The sequence below is a fragment of the Capricornis sumatraensis genome, chromosome 6, assembly GCF_032405125.1.
Source record: "Capricornis sumatraensis isolate serow.1 chromosome 6, serow.2, whole genome shotgun sequence".
NCBI lineage: Eukaryota > Metazoa > Chordata > Mammalia > Artiodactyla > Bovidae > Capricornis > Capricornis sumatraensis.
This window is the reverse complement of record NC_091074.1, coordinates 78591171-78614020: the sequence shown is the minus strand read 5'-3', so window position 1 is coordinate 78614020 and position 22850 is coordinate 78591171. Positions and strand designations below refer to the sequence as shown.

The following is a 22850-nucleotide window of genomic DNA, read 5'->3' as shown; positions in this document are numbered from 1 at the left end:
GCCCCCGCCGCCCGCCGCAGTCCGCGTCCTCCCAACCTGTCAGCCCTTGGCTGGGCCCCCGGCTCCGCGCATCTCTGCATCTCTCCGAGTGCTCGGCTCGCGAGAGCGAGCAGGGGCGGGGACGGCGGCCGGCGCCCGAGGGCCGGAGGAGTAGCTCTGCAGAGGACAGCCAGGGGGGCCCTAGCTGTCACAGCGGCTGCCCGGGAGCGCCCACACGGGGTGGCCGGGAGCGGCGGGGCGGGGGCCGCAAGCTCGCAGGCAGCATGGCGGGGCTGCAGGCCAGGCGGGTCTCAGGGCTCCGGCGGCTGGCGCTGTCTACCCTGGGCCTTTGCCTAATGCTGCAAGTCGGCGCCAAGAGACCCCCCAAGACGCCCCCCTGTCCCCCGAGTTGCTCCTGCACTAGGGACACTGCCTTCTGCGTGGACTCTAAGGCAGTGCCCAGGAACCTGCCCTCCGAGGTCATCTCTCTGTGAGTGCTCTGGACTGGGGTGCGGTTGGGTGGGGGAGCTGGAAAGAAGAAGGCAAAAACCCTGCTCTGGGGAGAACCCCTGCTCCCCGTCTACAGAGTGTGAGGACCAGGAGGGCTCCAGGGGTCCTCAGGAACTGGAGATTAGAGGCAGCAGCCTGGCTGGGAGTTCTGCAGTTGTGCTGGGGAAAGCAGCCATGGCTGGAAAAAAGAGTGTTTATGGCCAAGAAAGAATCATCATCACCATGAGCATTAATGAGACCTACTGTGTGCGGGCGCTGGACTTGGAGGGAGGGGGTTGTTTACATGAGCATGGGGGCCCCTGCCTGTGATGTCATACCGAGGACAGAAGGCCTCTTGGAGGGGGAAGGTGGCAGCAGGGGGAAGGGTGGAAGGGAGATACACCCCTACCATGCCCTGGCACTGGTGGACGCCTGCCACTGGTCTTGCCAGCACTCTGCACGGGGCCAGCCAGCCTATCACTTGCAGCAAGCAGCCTCAGGGACTAGATAGGCTGTGTGGTTGGTCCCTGAGGGAAAGATGCTAATCCACCGCCCCATCCCAGTGCTCCATCCCTCAACAGCACCCAGCACACTGTGGGTGTTTGGATGATGAAGCAGGTATGGGTAATGGAACCTTCTTTGGGCCGAGGTCCTTGGTACTCAGGGAGTCAGTAGTGAAGGATGATAATGAGCTTGTGAGAAGGGGAAAATAGCCTCAGGTTGAGGGAGAGGGGGGTGGAGCCAGGTGACATGGGGAGTTTCCAAGGTGAGTGTATACAGAAGACATTGCCCTGTCCACCTCATGCCATCCCAGCACAGTCCTGTATTCTCCCCTTGGTTACTGACACTCAGATGTACCTTGCAGGACGCTGGTGAATGCTGCCTTCTCGGAGATCCAGGATGGAGCGTTTTCCCACCTGCCACTGCTGCAGTTCCTGTATGGACAGGGCTTTGCTGAAGGGCAGGGTCGGGCAGGGGAAGGGAAGGATCTCAGACTAGGGGGAGGGGAGAGGAGAGTGGTCCTAAGTTGTCTGTGGAGGTCAAGGTGCAGGTGTCCCTTACTTTCGCTCCAGTGAGAGAGCCGCAAACAGTGAAGCAGTGCGGAGTCCAGAGGGCCGCAGAGAGCAGCAATTTGGGGAAGGAAGGTCCAGGTTGCACGCAAAAGCAAAGAACGGGGATATTTGGGGCCCGGTTAGGAATGGACTTGTGTCCTCTGGAGACCCCAAAGAATTGGGTGCGGTAGTTTGGGCTGGAGCCAGAGGGTGGACAGTGCAGGTGAGAGAGGTCACCTTAGAGACAAGTGACCCCAAGGATCAGGGTTTGAAAAGAGAGCTTGGAGCTGAAAGGGAGGGAAGACAGGAGGGTCTGGAATTCTAAAGGGAGATATTTATGCGTGAAGCCCCAGTCACAAGAAAAGATAAACGTGATTATCCTCAAAGTTGCCATCGGTCTGAGAGGAACTGGAGTGAGCTGGGTGAGGGTGGGAGGCAGAGCGGTGGGGAAGGACCCAACTTGACAGGAGAGACATGCCCGAGGAGCAAATGGGGGCTCTGGGAGCTTCTGGGACCAGAGCAGATTCCCGCCTGGACTTGCCACCCAGGCTGCTCCGGGACTCTCTGCTAGGGTCCCCAGGGTGGGAGGCATGGCTTGGGGGTGAGGCAACTGGCTGGGAGCTGGCATAGCAGGCGTGCCCTTGGAAACACTAATCCGCCTTTGTCTCTGCAGGTTACTCAATTCCAACAAGTTTACACTGATTGGAGACAATGCCTTCACAGGACTGTCACACCTGCAGTACCTGTGCGTGGGAAGGAAAGGGGAATTGGGAGAAGGGCTGAGAACAGAGATGGAGAGAGGAGGGCTGGAGGGGAGGTGGGAAGAGAGCTCTGAATCCTCTGACTGCAGGGCCCAAGCAGAAGGTCGTTTCATCCATCCCTCTGCGTAAACCATCCCGCCTGGATGCCTGTCACCACAGGCTTCATGTCCCGATTCAGAATGAAAGCCTGCCTTAGGGTCATGGGCTGGAATCTAGGAGGGCAATAGGGAAGCAGCTGGGGTTGGGGGAAGTGGTCTGGGATGCTGAATGGCAGCTGAAATAAGTTCTTGTTTTCTCCAGCTTCATTGAGAACAATGACATCTGGGCATTATCCAAGTTTACCTTCCGAGGACTCAAGTCTTTGACGCACCTGTGAGTACATCACGCTCATACACCGGCCCAAAGCCCCTGTCTCCTGTGGCCTTTGGCCTTGGCCATGACCTTCAGGTAGGTGACCCAGAGGTCTCTCTTTCAGCTCACTGGCCAACAATAACCTGCAGACACTGCCTAGAGACATCTTTCGGCCCCTGGACATCCTGAGTGAATTGTAAGGCCTGAGTTCTACCTTTTGTTGACAATGGCACAGAAGGGCGTGGCCCTGGAGGGAGCAGTGTGGGAGCCAGAATTGGAAGATCATAAGGTCTTGACAGGCTGGGAGGGTTTAGATTTGGGCGGGGAAGAAGGCTAGGTTGATTTATACAGAGATTGGTAGCCTTTCAAGTTGAGGTTCTTCAAGGCATTTGTGGACCCTCTTAAAATGCATGCAAGACATTATGTGTATATTTTTTCCAATTTGGGAAGTATTTTATTTTTTAATCTATTTTTAAATGGAGGATAATTTCTTTAAAATGTGTTGGTTTCTGCTGTACAACAACGTGAATCAGCTCTGTGCATGCCAAGTTGCTTCAGTCGTGTCTGACTCTTTGCCACCCTATGAATTGTAGCCCGCCATGCTCCTCTGTCCATAGGATTCTCTGGGCAAGAATGCTGGAGTGGGTTGCCATGCCCTCCTCCAGTGTATCTTCCCCACCCAGGGATCAAACCCTCATCTCAGATGGGTTCTTTACCACTAGCGCCCCCTGGGAAACCAATCAGTATACATATGTCTTCTCCCTCTTGAGCCTTCTTCCTACAGTGTACTTTTTGAATATATGCTTTTAAAACATATGTTTGATTTGAATCTGTGTTAAAGTCTAGTGGCATAGCCACAGTCATTGATCAGTTTTTCTACAAGAAAAAAAGCCCCAGACTGAGGAAAGTTTGGAGGAACGGGGATGAAGCAGATTGATATGGAAGTCATACACAGGAAAAGGCACCTGGCCAAGGAGACAAGCAGGGGCTGAAACTCAGCCTGTACTCTCCTGGTCAAGCACATGTCTGCGGGGCTGAGCCCACCCCATGGGGGACCTCTCTCTAACTGGCACAAAGATGCCACATAAGCAACCAGCAGCAGCCTTGCCAACATCTACTGAAAACCTAGAGGGCCTGGGTGGGCAGAGCAGCTGAGAGCCTGCCCCTCTCTGTGCCTCCTCCATCACCCTCATGATCCAGGGACCTGCGGGGCAACTCGCTCAATTGTGACTGCAAGGTGAAGTGGCTGGTGGAGTGGCTGGCACACACCAACACCACGGTGGCACCCATCTACTGCGCCAGCCCACCCCGCTTCCAAGAGCACAAGGTGCAGGATCTACCACTGCGTGAGTTCGACTGCATCACCACAGGTAGGAGATGCCCCACCTTGGGCATCAGGCTGGGTCTCCCCTGGGATGCTCCCGGTGCCCTGCCTTGCCAGTCGAGTAGCCCTAACCCTTCTCCCTAACCTAACCCTAACCCCTAACCCCTCGTCCCTGCAGATTTCGTGTTGTACCAGACGTTGTCCTTCCCAGCAGTGTCAGCCGAGCCCTTCCTCTACTCCAGCGATCTTTATTTGGCTCTGGCCCAGCCAGGAGCCAGCGCTTGCACCATCCTCAAGTGGGACTACGTTGAAAGGCAGCTTCGAGACTATGATAGAATCCCAGGTATCTAGGCCTGGCCTGGCTGTTGTGGCCCTGAGGGTGGGGTGGGCTCTGTTGTTCCTCTTCCTTGAGTTCCTACAGGTAGAAGGATAGATGAGACATGGTCTCTGTCCATAAGAAGAACTTTCCTAGTCTTTGGCGAGGCGGGGGGTAGGGGGAAGGGTTGACACATACACAGATAACATCCACATAATACATAGGTGCTAGGAGGAAGATATGACCACAATCCTCTGGGGGCCAAAGGAGAGGCCTACCTTGGGCAATCAGGGAAGGTTTCCTGGTAGAGGGGATGCCTAAGCTGAATCATATGTGTATATATATATATTTACTTATTTATGTATTTTAATCTTGGCTGTGCTGGGTCTTCGCTGCTGCATGGGCTTCTCATTGCAGTGGCGTCTCTTACTGTGGAGCACAGGCTCTAGAGCATGCAGACCTCAGCAGGTGTGGCACAGATGGGCTCAGCACAGGTAGGCTCAGTAGTCTCAGCTCCCAGGCTCTAGAGCACAGGCTTAATAGCTGTGGTGCACTGGGTTAGTTGCTCCGAAGCCTGTGGGATCTTCCTGGATTAAAGATAGAACCTGTGTCTCCTGCATTGGCAGGTGATTCTTTACCACTGAGCCTTTGTACACAATATACTGACATGATGGTTATTCAGTTGGTCAATATCTAGCAACACCTATTTTGTGCTCAGTGTAAGCTTATATTGGAACTCTGGGGTCAAAGGCAAAGGGAGGGTGACGGTGAGATGGATTCTTAGCTGTGAGACAATTAGAACGCATTGAGCACACGATGGATATTCAGCAGGGAGAGAATGCTGTAGCAGAGAGTCTTATTTGGAAGGGCCCGACCCTCTTTTCTGAGGGTGTGGTGTGGGGGGCCCCTAATACTGCTCTCCTCCACCCTGCAGCCCCCTCTGCGGTGCACTGCAAGCCGATGGTGGTGGACAGCCAGCTGTACGTGGTGGTGGCCCAGCTGTTTGGGGGTTCTTACATTTACCACTGGGACCCCAACACCACACGCTTCACCAAGCTGCAGGATATTGACCCTCAGCGTGTGCGCAAGCCCAACGACCTCGAGGCCTTCCGCATCGATGGTGACTGGTACTTTGCTGTGGCCGACAGCTCCAAGGCGGGTGCCACCAGCCTCTACCGCTGGCACCAGAATGGCTTCTACTCCCACCAGGCCCTGCACCCCTGGCACCGTGACACCGACCTGGAATTCGTGGATGGCGAGGGAAAGCCGCGTCTAATCGTGTCCAGCAGTTCGCAGGCTCCCGTCATCTATCAGTGGAGTCGCACCCAGAAGCAGTTTGTGGCTCAGGGTGAGGTGACTCAGGTGCCTGATGCCCAGGCAGTGAAACACTTCCGTGCGGGCCGCGACAGCTACCTGTGCCTCAGCCGTTACATCGGTGACTCCAAGATCCTGCGCTGGGAGGGCGCCCGCTTCTCCGAGGTGCAGGCCCTGCCCTCCCGGGGCTCGCTAGCCCTGCAACCCTTCCTGGTGGGCGGCCGCCGCTACCTGGCATTAGGCAGCGACTTCTCCTTCACACAGATCTACCAGTGGGATGAAGGGCGGCAGAAGTTTTTGCGGTTCCAAGAGCTGGCAGTGCAGGCCCCCCGGGCTTTCTGCTACATGCCGGCTGGAGATGCCCAGCTGCTCCTGGCGCCCAGCTTCAAGGGACAGACTCTGGTGTACCGACATGTGGTGGTGGACCTCAGTGCCTAGGGAGCTGCGGGGGCTTTGGGGTTCCTCGGGCAACGCCGGAGGCTGGGTCGGAGCCTCCAGGTGAGCCACATATGCGCTTGTGGGAAGACACACATAGCCCATCCACACACGTGCTCTCACATGTACACACCCCAGTGAGCATGGGCCGCACCATGAACTATAGCCCAGGGATGCCCCTTAATCTTCACTGGAATCAGCATGAAGACTTGTATGCACACCTGGCAACCCAGCGCCCAGTGCCCTCCCACGTATGGACGCCTGTTGACCCCGCCCGCGGCCGCCCTTGCTCTGCTGCCTTCCACGTGCTCTGGCCTGGGGAGGGGTCCTGGGAGGGAGCGAGGGAGGCTGAACTGCTCCCTCCTGCTCTTCGGCTTAACCTTCTGACCCTCTAGTCTTTCCTGTTGGTGCTCCGGGTGTCTGTTTACCTGCTCACGCTCCGCATTGCAGCCCGTGGCCACATCCTTCATGCTGCCGGGCACACTCTCCCATGCCACATGCCCTCTGCGGGCACATGTGGACGTGGACACACTCCTTCAGTGACATGCACACACATCTGTCTACACGCCTGTCTCCGTGTGCACATGTACAGCTTCAGTGCTGCCTGAAGGGGGTCTCCTCCGTGACCTTGCCTCTCTTCCTGGAGGGGCACATAGTACCGGTCCTCCTCCACTCACCCCCTGGTGTGCCCACCCCATGGCTGATAAGACGGGAATGGTGGTACCAGCCTCTGGGTACCAGCCGGACTTCCTGGGGGACAAAGCCCCTCCGCCTGAAGCAATAACAACAACAGCCGACCCTGACTTCTTCCCAGCGCTGTCTCTGTTCTCACTGGAGTTTCCTTCTCTCACCCTGAATCTGGTTCACTCACAGGAGACCACCCAGGTAAAGGCCTTCTGCTTTTCTTTCCTGTAGCTGCCCCTGCCTCTGACTGCCCTCTGGGTTCAGCCCTACCTTTGGGACGTGGACCCTGTGCTGTGTGGGCTCCTTTGGATGTGTCCATGGGCTGGCCAAGCACCTTAGGTATCTGGGCAGGTGCCAGGAGTGGAGAGCACCCTGGGGGCCCTGGCACCCCTCTGAACCACAGAGACACACCCCAAGAGCACTGCCTTTCAATGCAAGCTGAGTCTCGAGCGGGGAGAGAGGGAGGGAGGGAGGGTCCTGAGGAAGCGGCCCCTGACAGCCAAGCTTCTGCTGCCCTCTGCTGTACACTGGGAATAGAAGGCTCTGAGATGCAGAATTGGTGGGGGAGGCACAGGGTGGGGAGGCTCTTCCCTGTGCCCAAATGGTATGAGGGCCCCCAGGTAGCAAGATCCCACCCCAAGAAGCACTTGGGGGCAATGATCTGATTCACTTGTTTCAAATAAAAATCCCACCCCACTGATGGCTCTCAGGTATCCAATAGCGATGATCTGCAGCTCCTATTTCCTTAAGAACAAAGCTGTGTTTTCTGTCCCTGATGCTTAGAGGGGGCCAGCATCAGATGTCAGACCCCCTTCCTCCCTGCTCCCCTCCCTCTACGGAAGGAGTAAGCATCCCATGGTCAGCTGGTGCTGGGGTCAGGAGTTCACGTTGATGACACTCAGCTGCTGGGCCAGTGTGACTAGTCTCCATCACCTGGGGCTGACTCATGGCCAAGTGTTCCTTCCTGGAGATCACAGTCTTGGGGCCCACTGAGATCAGAGTCTGTCCCTCGGTCAGGTCAAGTCCAACCAATAGGGCTAAGGACAAGCTCAGTGGTTCGTCGCCTCTCCATCCCCCTCTGCTGGACAAACATGCATCATGGTTGCCACCCTCAGACCTGGTGTGAGATTTCAAGCAAGTGGACTGATTTCCTCCAGCTGAGAGTCTCTTTCTGTAAAGTAGATAATAAAACCTACTTTGCCCGATCCTGATTGTGCCACTTACTAGCTGGGAGGTCTCAAGCATGTTCCTTCACCTATCTGAATCTCAGTTTCCTCATCTGAAAAATGTGGCTAACCATGCTACCTACCTGACAGGATTAGTGTGAGATTTGAATGCATTAGATTTATAATATGTTGATGTATGTATGGAAACAGTGACAGATTTTATTTTCTTGGGCTCCAAAATCACTGTGGATGGTGACTCCAGCCATGAAGTTAAAAGATGCTTGTTCCTTGGAAGGAAAGCTATGACAAACCTAGACAGCATATTAAAAAGCAGAGCCATCACTTTGCTGACAAAGGTCCATATAGTCAAAACGATGGTTTTTCCAGTAGTCTTGTACCGATGTGAGAGTTGGACCATAAAGAAAGTTAAGCAACAAAGAATTGATGCTTTTGAGTTGTGGTGCTGGAGAAGACTCTTGAGAGTCCCTTGGGCAGCAAAGAGATCAAACCAGTCAATTCTAAAGGAAATCAACCCTGAATATTCATTGAAAGGACTGATGCTGAGGCTGAAGCTCCAGTACTTTGGCCATCTGATGTGAAGAGCCAACTCATTGGAAAAGACCCTGATGCTGAGAAAGATCAAAGGCAAAAGGAGAAGGGGGCGGCAGAGGATGAGATGGTTAGATTGCATCAGTGACTCAATAGACAAGAGTTTGAGCAAACTCTGGGAGATGGTGAAGGACAGAGAAGCCTGGCATGCTGCAGTCTATGGGGTCGCAAAGAGTTGGACACAACTGAGCTACTGAACAACAATAATATATGTATGACCCTTAGAATCATGTGTCTGGCACAAAGCTAAGACTTTTTGGTTGTAGGACTCTATGAGATACCCAAGTGTCTCACAGAAGACTGTTTAATGGCAGGGAGAAGGCTGATCTTTGAGGAGACCCACTTTCTATGGATGAGGATTCCTACCCATCTTGGGTCTCAGAGCCCCTGTTTTTGTTGTTTAGTCACTAGGTCATGTCTGACTCTGCGACCCCATGGACTGCAGCACGCCAAGCTTCCCTGTCCTTCAGTATCTTCACAGAGCCCCTGTACCCTACATCTTACCTTTAGCCTCAGATGCCCAGTTCTCACAACAGGGAACCGCATAGGTGATATGTCTGGGTTTCCACCTTCTGAAACCATATTCACGTGCTCTTGGCTTAGCACAGGGACCTCCTGGGTCCCCCAGCCATACTGTCCTGGGAATGCCTGTCCTACTTTTTCAAATGGGGTCTCATCCTCTGCCAGGGGAGAGGTTGCCAGGGACAGTGGGTTTAGTCTTCTAGACATGTTGGCATTTTGTCACCGAGTAGAAAGATAAACATCACTCTGTCGCTCCCCACCCCCCACCAGGGCACCTCCCGGGGATGAGAGACACTCCCCCTCCTGAATGCCCAGCTTTTTGCACAAGGCAGGGCTGGAATCCACCGTATGCCTGCATGGTCACCTGCCAGGGGCAGGTCATCTGTATGTCCAGAGAGCTGCTTAGCAACCCAATGTAACCGGGTGACTGTGTCAACAGCTCAGGACCAAAGGGCGTGAGAGGTAGAGTCCACTCACTCTGCCAAAGCCCAAGAGGGTGACCCCCCTCAGCTGTCAGCCTCACGCCCCTCCCTGCTGAGCTCTGCTTTGAGCCACAGACCTCTGGCATATTGTCTCTTACATTTTCCAAGCACAGTCACTGGGACCAAGAGTCTCCCTTTGAGAGATAGTCCCAGTTGGGTTGGCTTAGAGTGGGCACAGGGGAGCTCCTCTCCAGTGAATGGGGGTAAAGCGAAGCCTGTGATGCTGAGGTCAGGTGACTCTGGAAGGCACTGAGGGTAGGGGAGGAGAGGCCGATCTCCAGCAAGTACCGAAGGCTGCTAGAGGTTCACATGCACACAGTCAGCCCAGGCAGCCTTACTTCCAGAAGAATCGATGTCTTTTCCCTTTTCTGCACTTCCCCACCCTGCTCCTCCTGAGCTGTCCAGAGGATCAATCACATCCTTCTACCCCAAGAAGACAAGGGTATTTTTCACTTTTGTTACAATGTTGCATGGTGGTCAGGACCTTCTTGCCTGTACCTTAGCCCTGGATGGTTCTTGTTCCTCCAGTCTAGGTGGGAGCTCCAAAAAGCATGAGCAGGTGGGGGCGGAGAGAAGGAGGCATCAGGGCCTTGGGGGAGTTTCTCCTGTGGGCCGGTTTCACTGCAAGCTCTCCCACTCAGCAGTACCAATAAAACTGATGATCATAATTATGACTGTATAATCACTGAGTGTTTATTTACTCCCAAAAGCCTCCTTTCCCTAGCCTCCATCATTAGCTACTCCGTCCTTCTGAAAGATGGCAAGGGTTAACTATGGCTGTAATAAAAAGTAGTAACTGCCCCCACAGCTCTTGGCTGCTCAGCTGTCATCCTCACTTTAGCTCCGTGAGGCAGTGAAGAGGCTGTGCTGGGTCGGGGGAGGGTGATGTGCTCCCCATGTCCAGAAGGAGGAATGGGGCACCTAGCAGAAGAGGTACAAAGAATGCAACCCCACCTGCAAAGCTGTAGAAGCAGCAAAGATTGTCTTCTTTTGATTTTTCAAAAATAATTTTTATAGAAATAGATATATGGCTTCCCTGGTGGCTCAGATGGTAAAGAATCTGCTGGCAATGAGGGAAACCCAGGTTCAATCCCTTGATCAGGAAGATCCTCTGGAGAAGGGAATGGCTACCCACTCCAGTATTCTTGCCTGAAGAATTCCATAGACAGAGGAGCCTGGTGGCTACAGTCCATGGGGTCACAAAGAGGTGGACACGACTGAGTGACTACCACTTTCCATATATATATACATATATATATGTGTATATATATATATGTATATATATATATGTATATATCACTCAGTCGAGTGGCATATATACTAAAATATGTGTTACAATGTTGCAAGTCTTCTCTTTTAGCCTCCCACCTTCTTGCAGATACATACCTTCCTCCTAGAGGAGCTTTCCCATTACCTGTCCCTTCTTAGAGCTCCCCTCAAAAGAAGGCTGAGCCAAACATTTGTTTATAGTCCACCGTCAAACACCATCAGGTGCCCTTGAGCAAGTTACTTTCCACCATTGAGCCTACTTCCTAAATGGTAAAAAGGGGGTCTTGTAAAGTTCAAGCCTTGTGCTCAAAAATGCACTACAAAGTGGCGATTCTTGATACTAAAGCTCTCAGGGATATCTGTGCTCTTGACTCACGAAAATAGGTGGCATTTCAAACTTTGGGGGAAGATGGATTGAGGACTTCACCCAGAATTTCTCAAATCTGCCTGCCCACGGACGTGGGAGAAGTCAACTCCTGCAGCCCACCCTTCAGGGTGCGTTGGGATGGGGGTGATGAGCCCCTCAGATTCCCTCTCCTCCGAGTCTTCTCCGCTTTCCGTCTAGGTCACCTCAGCACCTCTGAAGCGCTTATCCATCTCCTGACCTAGTGCTTGTAAGAGCGAGATTTGCGGCGCTCAGCCAAACCTCCTTTAGTTCTCGACTGAGCCTCTAACCCGGGACCTCCACCCATCTCACGCCCATTCCCATCTTACAGAGGGCGGGAAAACGAGGTAAAAGAGAGGAGCCAGTAAAGAGCCCCGAAAAGTCAAGACTCCGAATTTCCTTCGTTTCCTCCTCCCCCGGCCCCACCTTTTTGTTTCCGCTTCCCACCTCCAAATTTCCCATTTCGAGGGCTACTCCAACCTATGGACCCCAGCCGCGAGACGGCTGAGCATCGCCACTTTAAGTGGCAGGCCTCTCGCCTCCCTGGCCTCGCCCCGCCCCCTTCGGAGCCTCTCTGCGCCTGCGCCCCGCGCCGGAGACCTGGGGTTGGGCAGCGCCCAGTTCCGTGCAACTTTCAAGTGAGTTGCAAACTCCGCCCCGAAGCCGGTGCCGGTGGCCCGGCGCACTGAGGGCCCGGGGACCTGCACGAGCGCAGGCTGCGACCAGCCACCCTTGGCCCGGGACTCGCGGTGCCCCTGGCAAGGGCCGAACGCTTCGTTCTCCGGAGCAGGAAGTGCGGGTCAGGGCTGTAACTGTCAGAGCGGCGCGGCGGGGCGAAGGAGCGCGCTGGCGGGTACCGGCTCCCGAGTCGGTCCTGCCTGCCCCGGCCCGCTCATCTCCCCTTTCTTTAGGCTCTCCGCACCGAGGAGTTAGTGAGCGGCAGGCTCCGCCTCCACAAAGGGGCAACCCTAGTGCCCCTGTGGTTCCTGCACCTCCACCGTGGCGTACGCGTCCCTCTCTCTGGTCGTCTTCCTGGAGGGATCGCCCTTCCTTCCCAAGGCTGCAGAATGGTGTCGTGGATGATCTGTCGCCTGGTGGTGTGAGTATGGCCGTTCTAATACTCCCTCTGTCCCTGGGTTTCAACCCGCTCCTGGGGTGGAAACTGGGACTGTCAGGTGGAAAGGGGGCTTTCTGAGCTCCCTTACACATTTTCCCTCCTTCCAACATTCACGGCAGGGGTTAACGGACTTGTGAACCTGCACAAGGCATGCGGGGGTGGGGGTGGGTGGGGCGCGCTGGTACCCCCACCCTCAAGCCTACTTGGCTGACGCCCAGGCGAAACCCCTTGCAGTCAGACACACTTTGCAGGCAGGTGCGTGGGAGAGAGAGGACCACAGGCCGGCCAGCAGCCCCTTGGCAGACACAAGATGTGGCACGTTGTGGGCGCTTCCCAACTGAGTAGTCATTCACGTGACTCACCATCCTGGCCTCAGCCTCCCCACTCAGTCCTACTTGTCACCGTTCGGTACTCTAGCACCTGGCTGAAATATCTCTGTCTGCAACCTGGCACTGCCGGATCTGATGGCCCTGCGCCTGATGGCACGTCCAGGAGAGGAATCAGCCTGGTGTTCTCACAGCTCCGAAGCCTGCTTCCCACCCACCTTGTGCTCTCCCTGCATCATGCACCCATGGGCCACTTTTGCAGGCCTGAGCAGGCTTGGGGTGTTTGTAAACAGCAGGGTAGGGAGGTGGCCTCCAGGGCACTGACTCAGGCACAGGTTGTGCAAGCCAAGCGGGAAGAACAGGGCAGGTACTGCCGCCTTGAACCTGGGAGGCGGCCACCTGGCAGGGGGTGGGGAATGGTGCCCCTCACACTTCTCCTCTGTTTTGGGAGCTGCTCTTCAGGCTGGTGTTTGGGATGCTGTACCCAGCTTATGCTTCCTACAAGGCTGTGAAGACCAAGAACATTCGTGAATATGTGAGTGTGGGGGTGGGCAGGAGGGCTCAGCCCAGGTGAGGGGTGTGGTAGGATTTGGCGAGGTGTGTGGTAGGATTTGGCGAGGTGTGTGGGGTCCAAGCTGGGCTCCCTCTTTTTCAGGGGTATAATCTGGTGGGATATCCTGAAGCAGCATGGGTGTGAATGGAGGGTGGGCTGTTGGGGTTCTTTGTAAGATCTTGTGGGTGAAGCTGATTGAGGGTGGGTACAGGAATGAGTGGCAGTTTCCCAGAGGCAATTCTGTAAGGCCAGCCAAGTGCCAGGGGAATGCAGTGGGAAGGGCTTTCTGGAATCTCTGGACTGGGTCAGCCCAGGACAGGAGAGTTGGTATTGCCGGTTCAGCTTCTGGCTCCTGACCTCTCGCCCCGCCTCACCCTATCCAGGTCCGATGGATGATGTACTGGATCGTCTTTGCGCTCTTCATGGCGGTGGAGACCTTCACGGACATCTTTATTTCCTGGTACGGGCACCGGGGTTCTGTGGGCTGCGTGGAGGGGCTGGCTCTCCCTGGCCTGGCTCCCTGGTGGACCTTGCCCCTCTGCTCTCACAGGTTCCCTTTCTACTACGAGATCAAGATGGCATTTGTGCTGTGGCTGCTTTCGCCCTACACCAGGGGGGCCAGCATGCTTTACCGAAAGTTTGTCCACCCATCCTTGTCTCGCCATGAGAAGGTACCCCAGGGGGAGGCAGGGTGGGCAGCGTAGGGGTCGGTGCAAGGGGAGGAGCCCTGGATTTGGGGCCTGAGACACTGGGCGACATCTGGGCTCTAATCTCAGTCCTACTGCTGTTGAACTGTGGGACCTTGACAGAGCCTTGCCTTCTTCCTCTTCTGGACTAATCAAATGGGTGCACAGGTGAATGATCTTTGGAGGGTGTAAAACATCAGCTGGAAGCTGGTTTGGGGATGGTGTGGGGAGCCTGGAGCGTGGTGGATCATTGAGGTGGAGGAATGGGTGAGTGGGTGGGGAGCCCTTTGCTCTGTGGATGGGGTGGACCAGGAGGCATTACTCCCAGTGGTTTCTCTGGGTCCGTACAGGAGTGACCCGGGTAGTCCGCCTGAGCTTTCCTCCCCAACATATCATCTGCAGGAAATCGACACCTACATTGTGCAAGCCAAGGAGCGCAGCTACGAGACGGTGCTCAGCTTTGGGAAGCGGGGCCTCAACATTGCCGCCTCTGCTGCTGTGCAGGCTGCTACCAAGGTGCCCTGGGCCCCAGCCTTCCAACAGCCCTACGCCCACCCCCAGGGCCCTTTGGGCGGGTCCAGCTCTCAGTCAGGGAGCCAAGGGATAGCAGCTGTCCATGCCAGGGAGCCGGGGTGAAAGGTGACAGGTTGCGGTGTTGGTGGGAGCATGGAGCTGAAGTTCAGACTCTCTTGCTCTAACGTTGACTGTGAGCCACTGCTCCTTGTCTCTGGGCCCAACCTTGCTGTTGGCACCCCGGCACAGGACTAGAAGGGTTGCCATGTTGCCTTTGGGCCTGTGCCCCAGGGATTGCTCGCAGGTCAGCCTTGATTTCCCTGGGCAGCTCCCCTGCCTGAGGCCCCTTCTGCCCAAAGCCCTGCCCCCTCCATCAGGTGGTACAGCGGCTCCTGCTCCCTTGCAGAGTCAGGGTGCACTGGCCGGGAGGCTGCGGAGCTTCTCCATGCAGGACCTGCGCACAATCCCTGACGGCCCCGCCCTCACCTACCAGGATCCCCTCTACCTGGAGGACCAGGTACCCCGCCACAGGCCACCTATCGGTGAGTGGGCAGAGGGACCCGAAACTCTGCCCCCCAGAGAGAGGAATGGTTTCCTCCCCTGGGGCGGAGGAAGGCCTGGCTCAGTCTGCCCCCAGCCCTGGCAAATGCTTAGCTTTGCCTCCTGTCTCCTTCTCCTCCACACAGGGTACCGGGCAGGGGGCCTGCGAGACAGTGACACAGATAATGAGTGTTGGTCCGACACAGAAGTGGTCCCCCAGCCACCAGCCCGGCCCCGAGAGAAGCCGCTGGGCCGCAGCCAGAGTCTGCGTGTGATCAAGAGGAAGCCTCTGGCCCGGGAGGTCGGTGGTGAGGCAGGCACGAGGGAAGGGGGCTGTCCTTACTGCTGCCGCAGCCCCGACTGTTCACAATGTGCCTGCCTCCTCTCCCCCAACAGGGCACCTCGCGCTCCCTGAAGGTTCGGACGAGGAAAAAGACCGCACCCTCAGACATGGACAGCTAGGGTCTGCGGAGCCAGGCCGGGTCTTACCTCTTGCCCTTTGGGGTGCTGGGGCCCTTCCGAGGGACCTCTGGCCATACCAGCAGCCCTCCTGGCCCTCCTGGCTCTTGCTGATAGTTCCTGGCCACGTGCAGGGCAGCACCCACAATGTACCAAAGCAGGCTGGGCTTACGGTTCTATTTATTGCCTTCCTCTCCCTTCTACCTTCCCAGATGTGGGACCAGAGCCCTCCCCAGACCCCTGGAAAATGAAACCCAAAGGTCACCCAGCTCTGTTCCTTCCTTCCTGTCCTTTAAAGTACTTGACAGCCTTTTCCAAGGCCTGTGTGTGGGTGGGGTTGCGGGGGGTTGCTCATTGTACGGTTTGTGTTGATGAATGAGGCTGGGTTTGTGGAAGTTTTGATAAATAAACTCATAAAAGTGCTCCATCTCTTCTGTTTGTAGTCCTTGTCCTCACAGCACATGTTATTAAACAGCCCGCCACAGGCCAGTCGGCCTAGGACCAGTGCTGAAAGGCCTGAGACTAGAGTAGGGCCAGATGGCCATTGACAGATAGTTGTGATGTGGAAAATACTGTTACAGAAAGCTCCTGGGGACCTCAGAGATAGGAGAGTTGGGGGACAGCCCTGGAAGGGGACAGTCTAACAAAGCAGTCAGGAGGAGATGGAAGCGGACCTTCATGGGAAGTAGAAACCAGTGGGAGTGAAGGTGGGGAGGGACCTCAGGTAGCACGATAATCTCACAGGGGATTAACTTGAGCTATGCCAGATAAGGCCTGGGGAGGCCGATTTCCTCCAAGGGCCTGCCGGGCCTCTGGGCACCTCCAGGGGTGCCTAGGTCTGCAAACCCTCAGGTTGACGGTGGGAGCATTGCACCTCTATGGAGTGGCCACGGGGGGGCAGCAGCTGCCAGAGTCTGGTTTGCCCTCAGCTTCCAGGTCAAGGAGGGCGGGGCTTGGAGGCTGAGCAGAGCCTTGCCCCTGCAGGGGCGTGGCCGCTGGATGGCTGGAGGGCTGATCCAAGAACCCTGGCTCTGCCTCCAAAGGCCTTCCCTGCTGCTTGTGGTCATTGGTCTTCAGCCTGCCCCATCCTCGAATCTCTTCTGCGACCCAGGCTGTCTGCTGGCTCCACTTCATCCTTTAATCCCTGGGGCAGCCGGTGCCCAGCCCTGCCCTCTCCTGCCCTGGTCTTATTGTAGTGTCCTAGGGCTGCTCCCCTCTCCCACCCATATGCCTGCTGTCCTTTCCCACCTTTGATTAAGTCTAGAGATGGGGGAGAGTGTCAGGTGGGAAGAGGGGATATGGGGTAGTCACCCAGAGTGACCTGAGGAGTGTGGATTAACTCTTGGTGTGGGGATTATCCGGGTTTATTCGGGAGAGGTACTTAATCTGCTGGGTGGCTTAGCTCCTCGCAGATTGGTGTTCAGTGATTTCCTATCGTGATGTTCCCTTGCATCATGGGGTTGCCTTATCTCTTCATTTATTCATTCAAAAAATCTTTATTGAGCATCTGCCAGGTACCAGGCATGTTTCAAGAAACTTGGGGTGCAAAGTCTAGTAATAGCTAGCATCTAGACTATGGCTGCCCCAGGAGGGGCTGCTCTGAGCCCCCAACGGGTATTAATTTATTCCTCACAACAATCTTTACAGAGCAGTTACTATTATTATAATCTCCATTTCACAAAAGGGAAAACAGGGACCGAGAGGGCAAGTTATTTGCCTGAGGTCACACAGCTAGTAAGTGGCAGAGTTGGGCTTGGAAACCAGGTAGTCTGACCCCAGAGTCAGGATTCTTAACCACTGCGCAGAACGAGAGTAAATGAGAAAGTTTCTTGCCAGGGAGAAAAGGAGAAGGAAACTAGTAGAGATGAAATACTGATTGTGTCCTGGACCTTGTGCATCTTAAAGAGGTGATTTCCTTAAATCCTCCTGACAAGACTGTCAGGTGGGAGTTATAGCCATTTTACAGATGGAAGGATGAGACTTGGAAAAATAAAGCAATTTTCCACGATTGTGCTGCCCCTGGGTCAGAGCACCATCTCCTGAGGCAAGTCTGCCCAGAGGTTGCTTTGGTAGGGGTGGAATGGCAGGATCCACAGCCCCGTACCAAAAGAACAAAACAGAAGAGCATGTGATAAATTGTCAAAATGAAATAAAAACTCAAAGCAGGGAGTAACTGCAGGAGGCTGACAGTGTGTGGCAGTAAGGGAGCTTTCCTGGGAGCTGTGGGGCTTCGCCTGCCCTCGTTCCTCGGATGGTACCTTACAGTGAGTGGCAGGGTCACTAGGGCCCCGGGGCTGAATTAGAGATGGCCCCAGCCTTCCCATTAGCCTGGCTGCCCCCGCTGCTCCTATTTCTGTCTCTGGAAGCATCTCTTTCATTCCAGCATCAGCCTCTAGGCCTTTGCTCCGCTCTATGAATCTCCTGTGCTTCCTATGGTCTTCCTTCCAGGCTGTCACAGTGTTTCTTCATGATCAGATGTCACCTAAAAGCCTTCCTTGACTCTAGGCCCTTGTGAAGCTCCTGATCTCTGGCCAGTTCACCCTGTTCTGGGCTGTGCTTGCATGCTCCTTGCCTGCTCTGCTTCCTGCCCATCCAGATGCCAATAGCTTCTTGTTCCCCACCTTATCAATCTGGACTCATGACTCCAGGCTCTTTTCCTGTCCCCCTCTCCACCCTCCCCCACCCCCCGTGCTCTGTCCTATTCCTATTTACCCTTTGAACTTTACTCAAACATCACCTCCTCCAGGAAGCCCTCTGTGAGTCTTCCCCATGTCCCCTTGGGGTTGATTGCTCATCCAGACCACCTCCCACACTGCACTGTGGCTTCATAATGAACAGATCTACATCTTACTTTTGTATCCTGTCCTGGAGCAAATAGTGGTTAGAGCAGGTGACATATTGTGGTTCATGGTGAAATACTTGTTCTCTCATTTCTGAGCTCAGCATTGCCCCCTCTGTGACATTCCCCTGACTTTCCCAGCCTGGGACCAGAAACCCCTTAATAGTCTGTTAACATGCCTGACCCCAGTCTTCACCCACAGCACCCAGCATAGGGCCTGACACCTGAGAGGTTTCAGCAAATGTTTGCTGGTAAAAGAACAAGCATCAAGGGAGCAGAAGCTTCTCGACGCCAGGGAACCTTGTATGTTCATTTTTGTATTATGAATCTCCTGGGTGCCCATCACAGAGCCTTGAAAATGCCCGAGTCTCTGTAATACATGTTTGGTGAATGTCTGCTGCAGTTGTATGGGTTCCAAGACCTCCTGAGGCCAGAGGGGAAGGGGCAAGGAGAAATCCAAGTTCTCGACCAGCACGTGTGATACTGAGACTGCAGCACTGGATGCAGACTGGGCTTCCCTCTGAGAATCACTGAGACACCTGCCTGGCATCCTTTCCCTCTGCATGGGGTTCCTAGCCCAACCCGCCACCTCTCTGGCCTGGCCCCTAGGGGAAGGTTGGGCTGTGCCCTGGCCTGCCCACACCCCCATCCCCAATTACCCACAAGTGTGCCCACTGCCTCCCCAGGCAGAATCAGAGCTGGCCAGAATTCCAACTGGCCTGGAGCACAGATGGGCCAGGTTCTGCTGCCACGGGCATCGGTACAGAGATAAAGAGCCTAGGCCAGTCCCCTTAGAAGCACACACCTCTGCTTGGCCCAGGTACCAGTCCTGCTTGGTTTGAGCTCACTCCGGCCTCCCCATCCACCTGGCCTGTTTCTGAGGGATGCCCCCCAATGCTTCCAAGTTCCCTAGTGGTCCTTCATTTTCAGATCTTCCTACTCCCTCCTCCCTACAGCACCCCCCTCCCACGCCCACAGTCCATTGGACCTTTCAGGCAGCTCCTTTCTCTCCTTGCCTCTTTGGCTCCTCTGGATCCTGGTCCCCCTTCCCCACCTCTGGCCTCCAGGTGCCCCGGCCTCACTGGTGCATTTTTCAGTGTTACTGTGGGCGGCGGCAGCGTGGTTAGCCTCTTGTTTCAACACAGCCCGGGCCGAGGCTGAGTTGGGGAGTCCTGGCTGACACGGCCCCACCCTTGAGAGGGTTGAGGAGACAACTCTTAGGCAGTCATCCCTTGTCCCCACCCCACCGCTGCCTGCAGAGTATCAGAGATGCCCCGTAGCTGGGTAGGGGCAGAAGCCTGGGCAAGAGGATGATGCCCTGCTGGGGAAACCCCAGGGTGGGGGACCAGAGCTGGGTTGCTAGGCAGAAGGTCCTGAGTGAGTTTGGGGCAGCATGAGGTGGCTTTCCCTACGGGGTGGCTAGACTGCAGGAGAGGGAAGGTTGAGGGGGGAGGGGCACCGGGGAGGTAGAAGAGGAAATAGGTAGAGATGTGGGTGGGTGGGTGGGTCAGAGGGGAGGGGGCATCGGCCACAGGGCTTCCTCCTGGCTCCCAAAGCATCTCCACACTTCCCTTCCTCCGCCCCTCCCCCAGCGTCCTGGGAGAAATCTCCCCGGTATTCCCCCTCCCCCCTGCCCCCGCCCCAGGCGTTGCCACAAGGATAGGGGGTTGGGGGGGAGGCCGGCCTCAGCTGTCTGAAGGATGGAGGGGCTGGGGAAGCAGGGCTAGGTGCCCAGACGGCCGCGTGTGTGGGAGGGGATGTCCTGAGATGCCCTCCACCCGGCAGTCCCCGCTCTGACGTGGGTGCCCCCCCTCTCCCCGCCCGGATTAGTGGCAGCTTGGCCTGACTCTCCGGGGCTCCTTCCCCCGCCCCCGCCTGCTGCCCTCCCCTGGGCAGGGGGCTGCTCCGCCCGAGGGGCACTTGTGCTTGCCCAGGTAAGGGGCTCTGGGGACAGCGTGAGGTCAGCTGGCTTGTGAGTGCTGCTGCGCGTGTCAGCGGGAACGTGTGTCTCAGTGTGTGTGTGTGAGTGTGTGTGCTCTCCAGGGGTCGGCGCGGGGCAGGAGCGGCCTGCTCGTGGGGGGAGGGTGTTGGTCAGCTCGCCTTTGTCCACGGAGCCGGAGCCGGCGTTGTGTCCCCACGTTGCGTGGCTTTCCTTCTGTGTTTGTGTCTTTGTGTGTCTCCTCAGACCTGCTCTGTCCTCAGGCACAGAACAGCCGGCTACAAGGGCTCTGGGCCTGTGGCATGGGCTATGGAGCAGGATGGAAAACTGGTGAGGGTGGAAAGGGGCTCCTTCTCGCCCCACTCCCCCCCCACAACCCCCTGGGCATTTTTAGGAGCCTGTCCTGAGAGTCCTGGTCTAGTCCAGTGACCCGAGAGACTGGCAAATGGGGTGGGATGGGTGTCTGTTCCACTCCCCTGGGACAGTCCCCATCCCCTTGGGGCATGACAGTGACCGGCCCTCATGACAGACTCCCACCCTGGCCAGCCCAGCCTCTTCTAGGCCTCGAGCCCCAGGATTCTCCCCCTGGACTCTCCCCCGTACTCTCCCACAAGCTTCGGCTGCCAGAGGACACAAATGGGGGACCATGGGCACACCCCGGCCCCCATCCGCATCCCGGAACCAGCCTAGGATTGGGAGGATAGGGCTCGGGGGCCTTGGGACTGCAATCTGGGTTAGACCCTCCGTGATCACTTCCCCGGGCACACTCAGGTCCAGGCCACCCCTCAGGGGAGCCAGGGGAGGAAGGGAGTGTTAACAACTCAGTCATGTAAACAACCCCTACCAGCCAGCCTCTGGAGGGAGGCAAAAGGCCGGAGAATCTATGCCAACATGACCTAAGTCGTGCCCGGTGCTGACCCCTTCAAGCCTCCTCTCCTCAGGACCCCTCCTCTTCTCAGCTGGTCCAAGGATCCCTGCCTCCCCTCTGGCCTCTCAAGGAAGGCTCCCTTCAGGCCTTTCATGGCGCCCTTCTCCAGGAATGGTGCAGTGACCTGGGACAAGGCTGGCCACATCCGTGAACTCATCCCTTCAATGGACCGGGGGTGGGTGGGGTGGCACTGCCCATATCCCAGGCTGGGTAAAGGCAGGCCAAGGATGGCTTCCGCAAGGAGGCAGGGGAGTTGTGCGGGGTGGGTGGTGGGTGCCCCAGGGGAAGGGAAGCGCCTGTTGGGCGTGTGGGTTTCTGTGTGTGTCTGAATCTGTCTGTGTGTGTTTGAATCTGTCTGTTTGTGTCTGTGCTCTGGAACCACCCCCGCAGAGGAGCTGGGATGCTTCCTCGGGTGGAGGGTGCCTTGCGTTCCCATTTCCTCTCCTCCTCTCTGCTCCCTCCCAGGAGCCACTCCCATGGGCTCCTCTCCAGTCCTGGGCCTGGAGACACTGGGATCCCAGGCCAGGGGCCGACCCCGAGAACACAGGGTGGGAGGGCATCTGGTCCCACTTCTTTGGGCAGCGGATGAAACTGGGACCCTTAGACCAAGAACAGAATAGAGTCTAGACCCTTCTAGCATGGCTAGTGCAGGACACCCCCTTGGAAGGGGGCTTGGGTCTGGAACGGTGGACAGCAGCTTGGCCAGATGAGGACCAGGCTGGGCAGAGTGGGGCCAGCGAGTGTGCCTGTGTGCCAGAGCTGGAGACGACCAGGAGCCAGTGGTCCAGGAGGCACGGGGTGGCTGGCGTGGGTCAGAGCGCCCATCACTGACCCGTGAGAACTCGACTGCCCCTGCCAGCTCTGGCACTGACCCCTCCCAGCCGCCCTGCCCTGGCACCCCTGGGGGCACCCCGCCCCATCGGTGGCCTGGTCCGGCCCCTCCCGCCCTTTGCTCCAGTTCCCGGGCTTGGCACCTATAGTGGGGGTGCTGCCCGCCTGCCAGGCTCCGGGGCCGGGCCCACGGGAGGGTGGGGCGGCTGGGAAGCTGGCACGCTGCCCCGGGGGAGCCTCTCTCGGCAGGCGCCCGGGTGCCGCGGGGGGGAGGGGGGAACAAAGGGCTCATTCTCCCCGTGCGCAGCCGGTGGCATCGCCGGGGCGTTGGCGGAAGCCCCCGGGGCCCGGGAGGGGGCAGGCCCAGGCGGGGCCGCCGAATCACGGGCTCCTGTTTCCCGCAGGGTGCTGGAGGAGGAAACCGGCGGAGCAGCTTCCCCACTCTCAGTTGCGCGTCTGGCGATGGCGATCAGAGGTCCTGCTGCCCTCTCCGCTGGGCTCTCCCTCCATTAGCCGCGCCGCTCCGCGCTGCGCCCTCGCTGGTGCCTCTCTCCCGGGTCGCGGGATCGGCCCCCCTTCCAGGCACGACCCCCTCCCCCCGGCCCCCCGGCCTTTCCCCCCAACTCCGCCATCTCCGACCCGGGGCGCGCGTTCCCCCCGGCCCGGCTCCCTCTCTCCCTCCGGGGGCACCCGCTCCCTAGCCCCGGCCCGGCCCTCCCCGCGGCGCAGCACGGAGTCTCGGCGTCCCATGGCGCAACCCACGGCCTCGGCCCAGAAGCTGGTGCGGCCGATTCGCGCCGTGTGCCGCATCCTGCAGATCCCGGAGCCCGACCCCTCCAGCCTGCGGCCCTAGAGCGCCCCCGCCGCCCCGGGGGAAAGAGAGCGCGAGCGCGCTGAGCAGAGAGCGGGAGAAAAGTCTTCGCCCGCCGGCCAGGAGGCCCCGGAGCCGGCCCATGGGGAGAGGACGCCCGGTGTCGGCCA

General features: G+C 57.1%; 3 protein-coding genes across 3 annotated transcripts; all 3 read left to right on the top strand.

Annotated features, from left to right (window-relative positions):
- Positions 1-263: 263 nt before the first annotated feature.
- On the top strand, positions 264-6024 carry LGI3 (leucine rich repeat LGI family member 3). Its single transcript, XM_068974571.1, has 8 exons — positions 264-469; positions 1334-1405; positions 2194-2265; positions 2582-2653; positions 2757-2828; positions 3833-4002; positions 4135-4299; positions 5207-6024. Exons 1-8 carry the CDS (start codon positions 264-266, stop codon positions 6022-6024), a joined length of 1647 nt encoding a protein of 548 aa, XP_068830672.1.
- A 5767-nt stretch (positions 6025-11791) lies between these two features.
- Positions 11792-15473, top strand: REEP4 (receptor accessory protein 4). Its single transcript, XM_068974128.1, has 8 exons — positions 11792-12237; positions 13044-13116; positions 13518-13594; positions 13685-13805; positions 14223-14336; positions 14740-14875; positions 15020-15174; positions 15270-15473. Exons 1-8 carry the CDS (start codon positions 12206-12208, stop codon positions 15333-15335), a joined length of 774 nt encoding a protein of 257 aa, XP_068830229.1. The 5' UTR covers positions 11792-12205; the 3' UTR covers positions 15336-15473.
- A 7144-nt stretch (positions 15474-22617) lies between these two features.
- Positions 22618-22722, top strand: HRURF (HR upstream open reading frame). Its single transcript, XM_068973736.1, has one exon. It carries the CDS (start codon positions 22618-22620, stop codon positions 22720-22722), a length of 105 nt encoding a protein of 34 aa, XP_068829837.1.
- Positions 22723-22850: the final 128 nt, after the last annotated feature.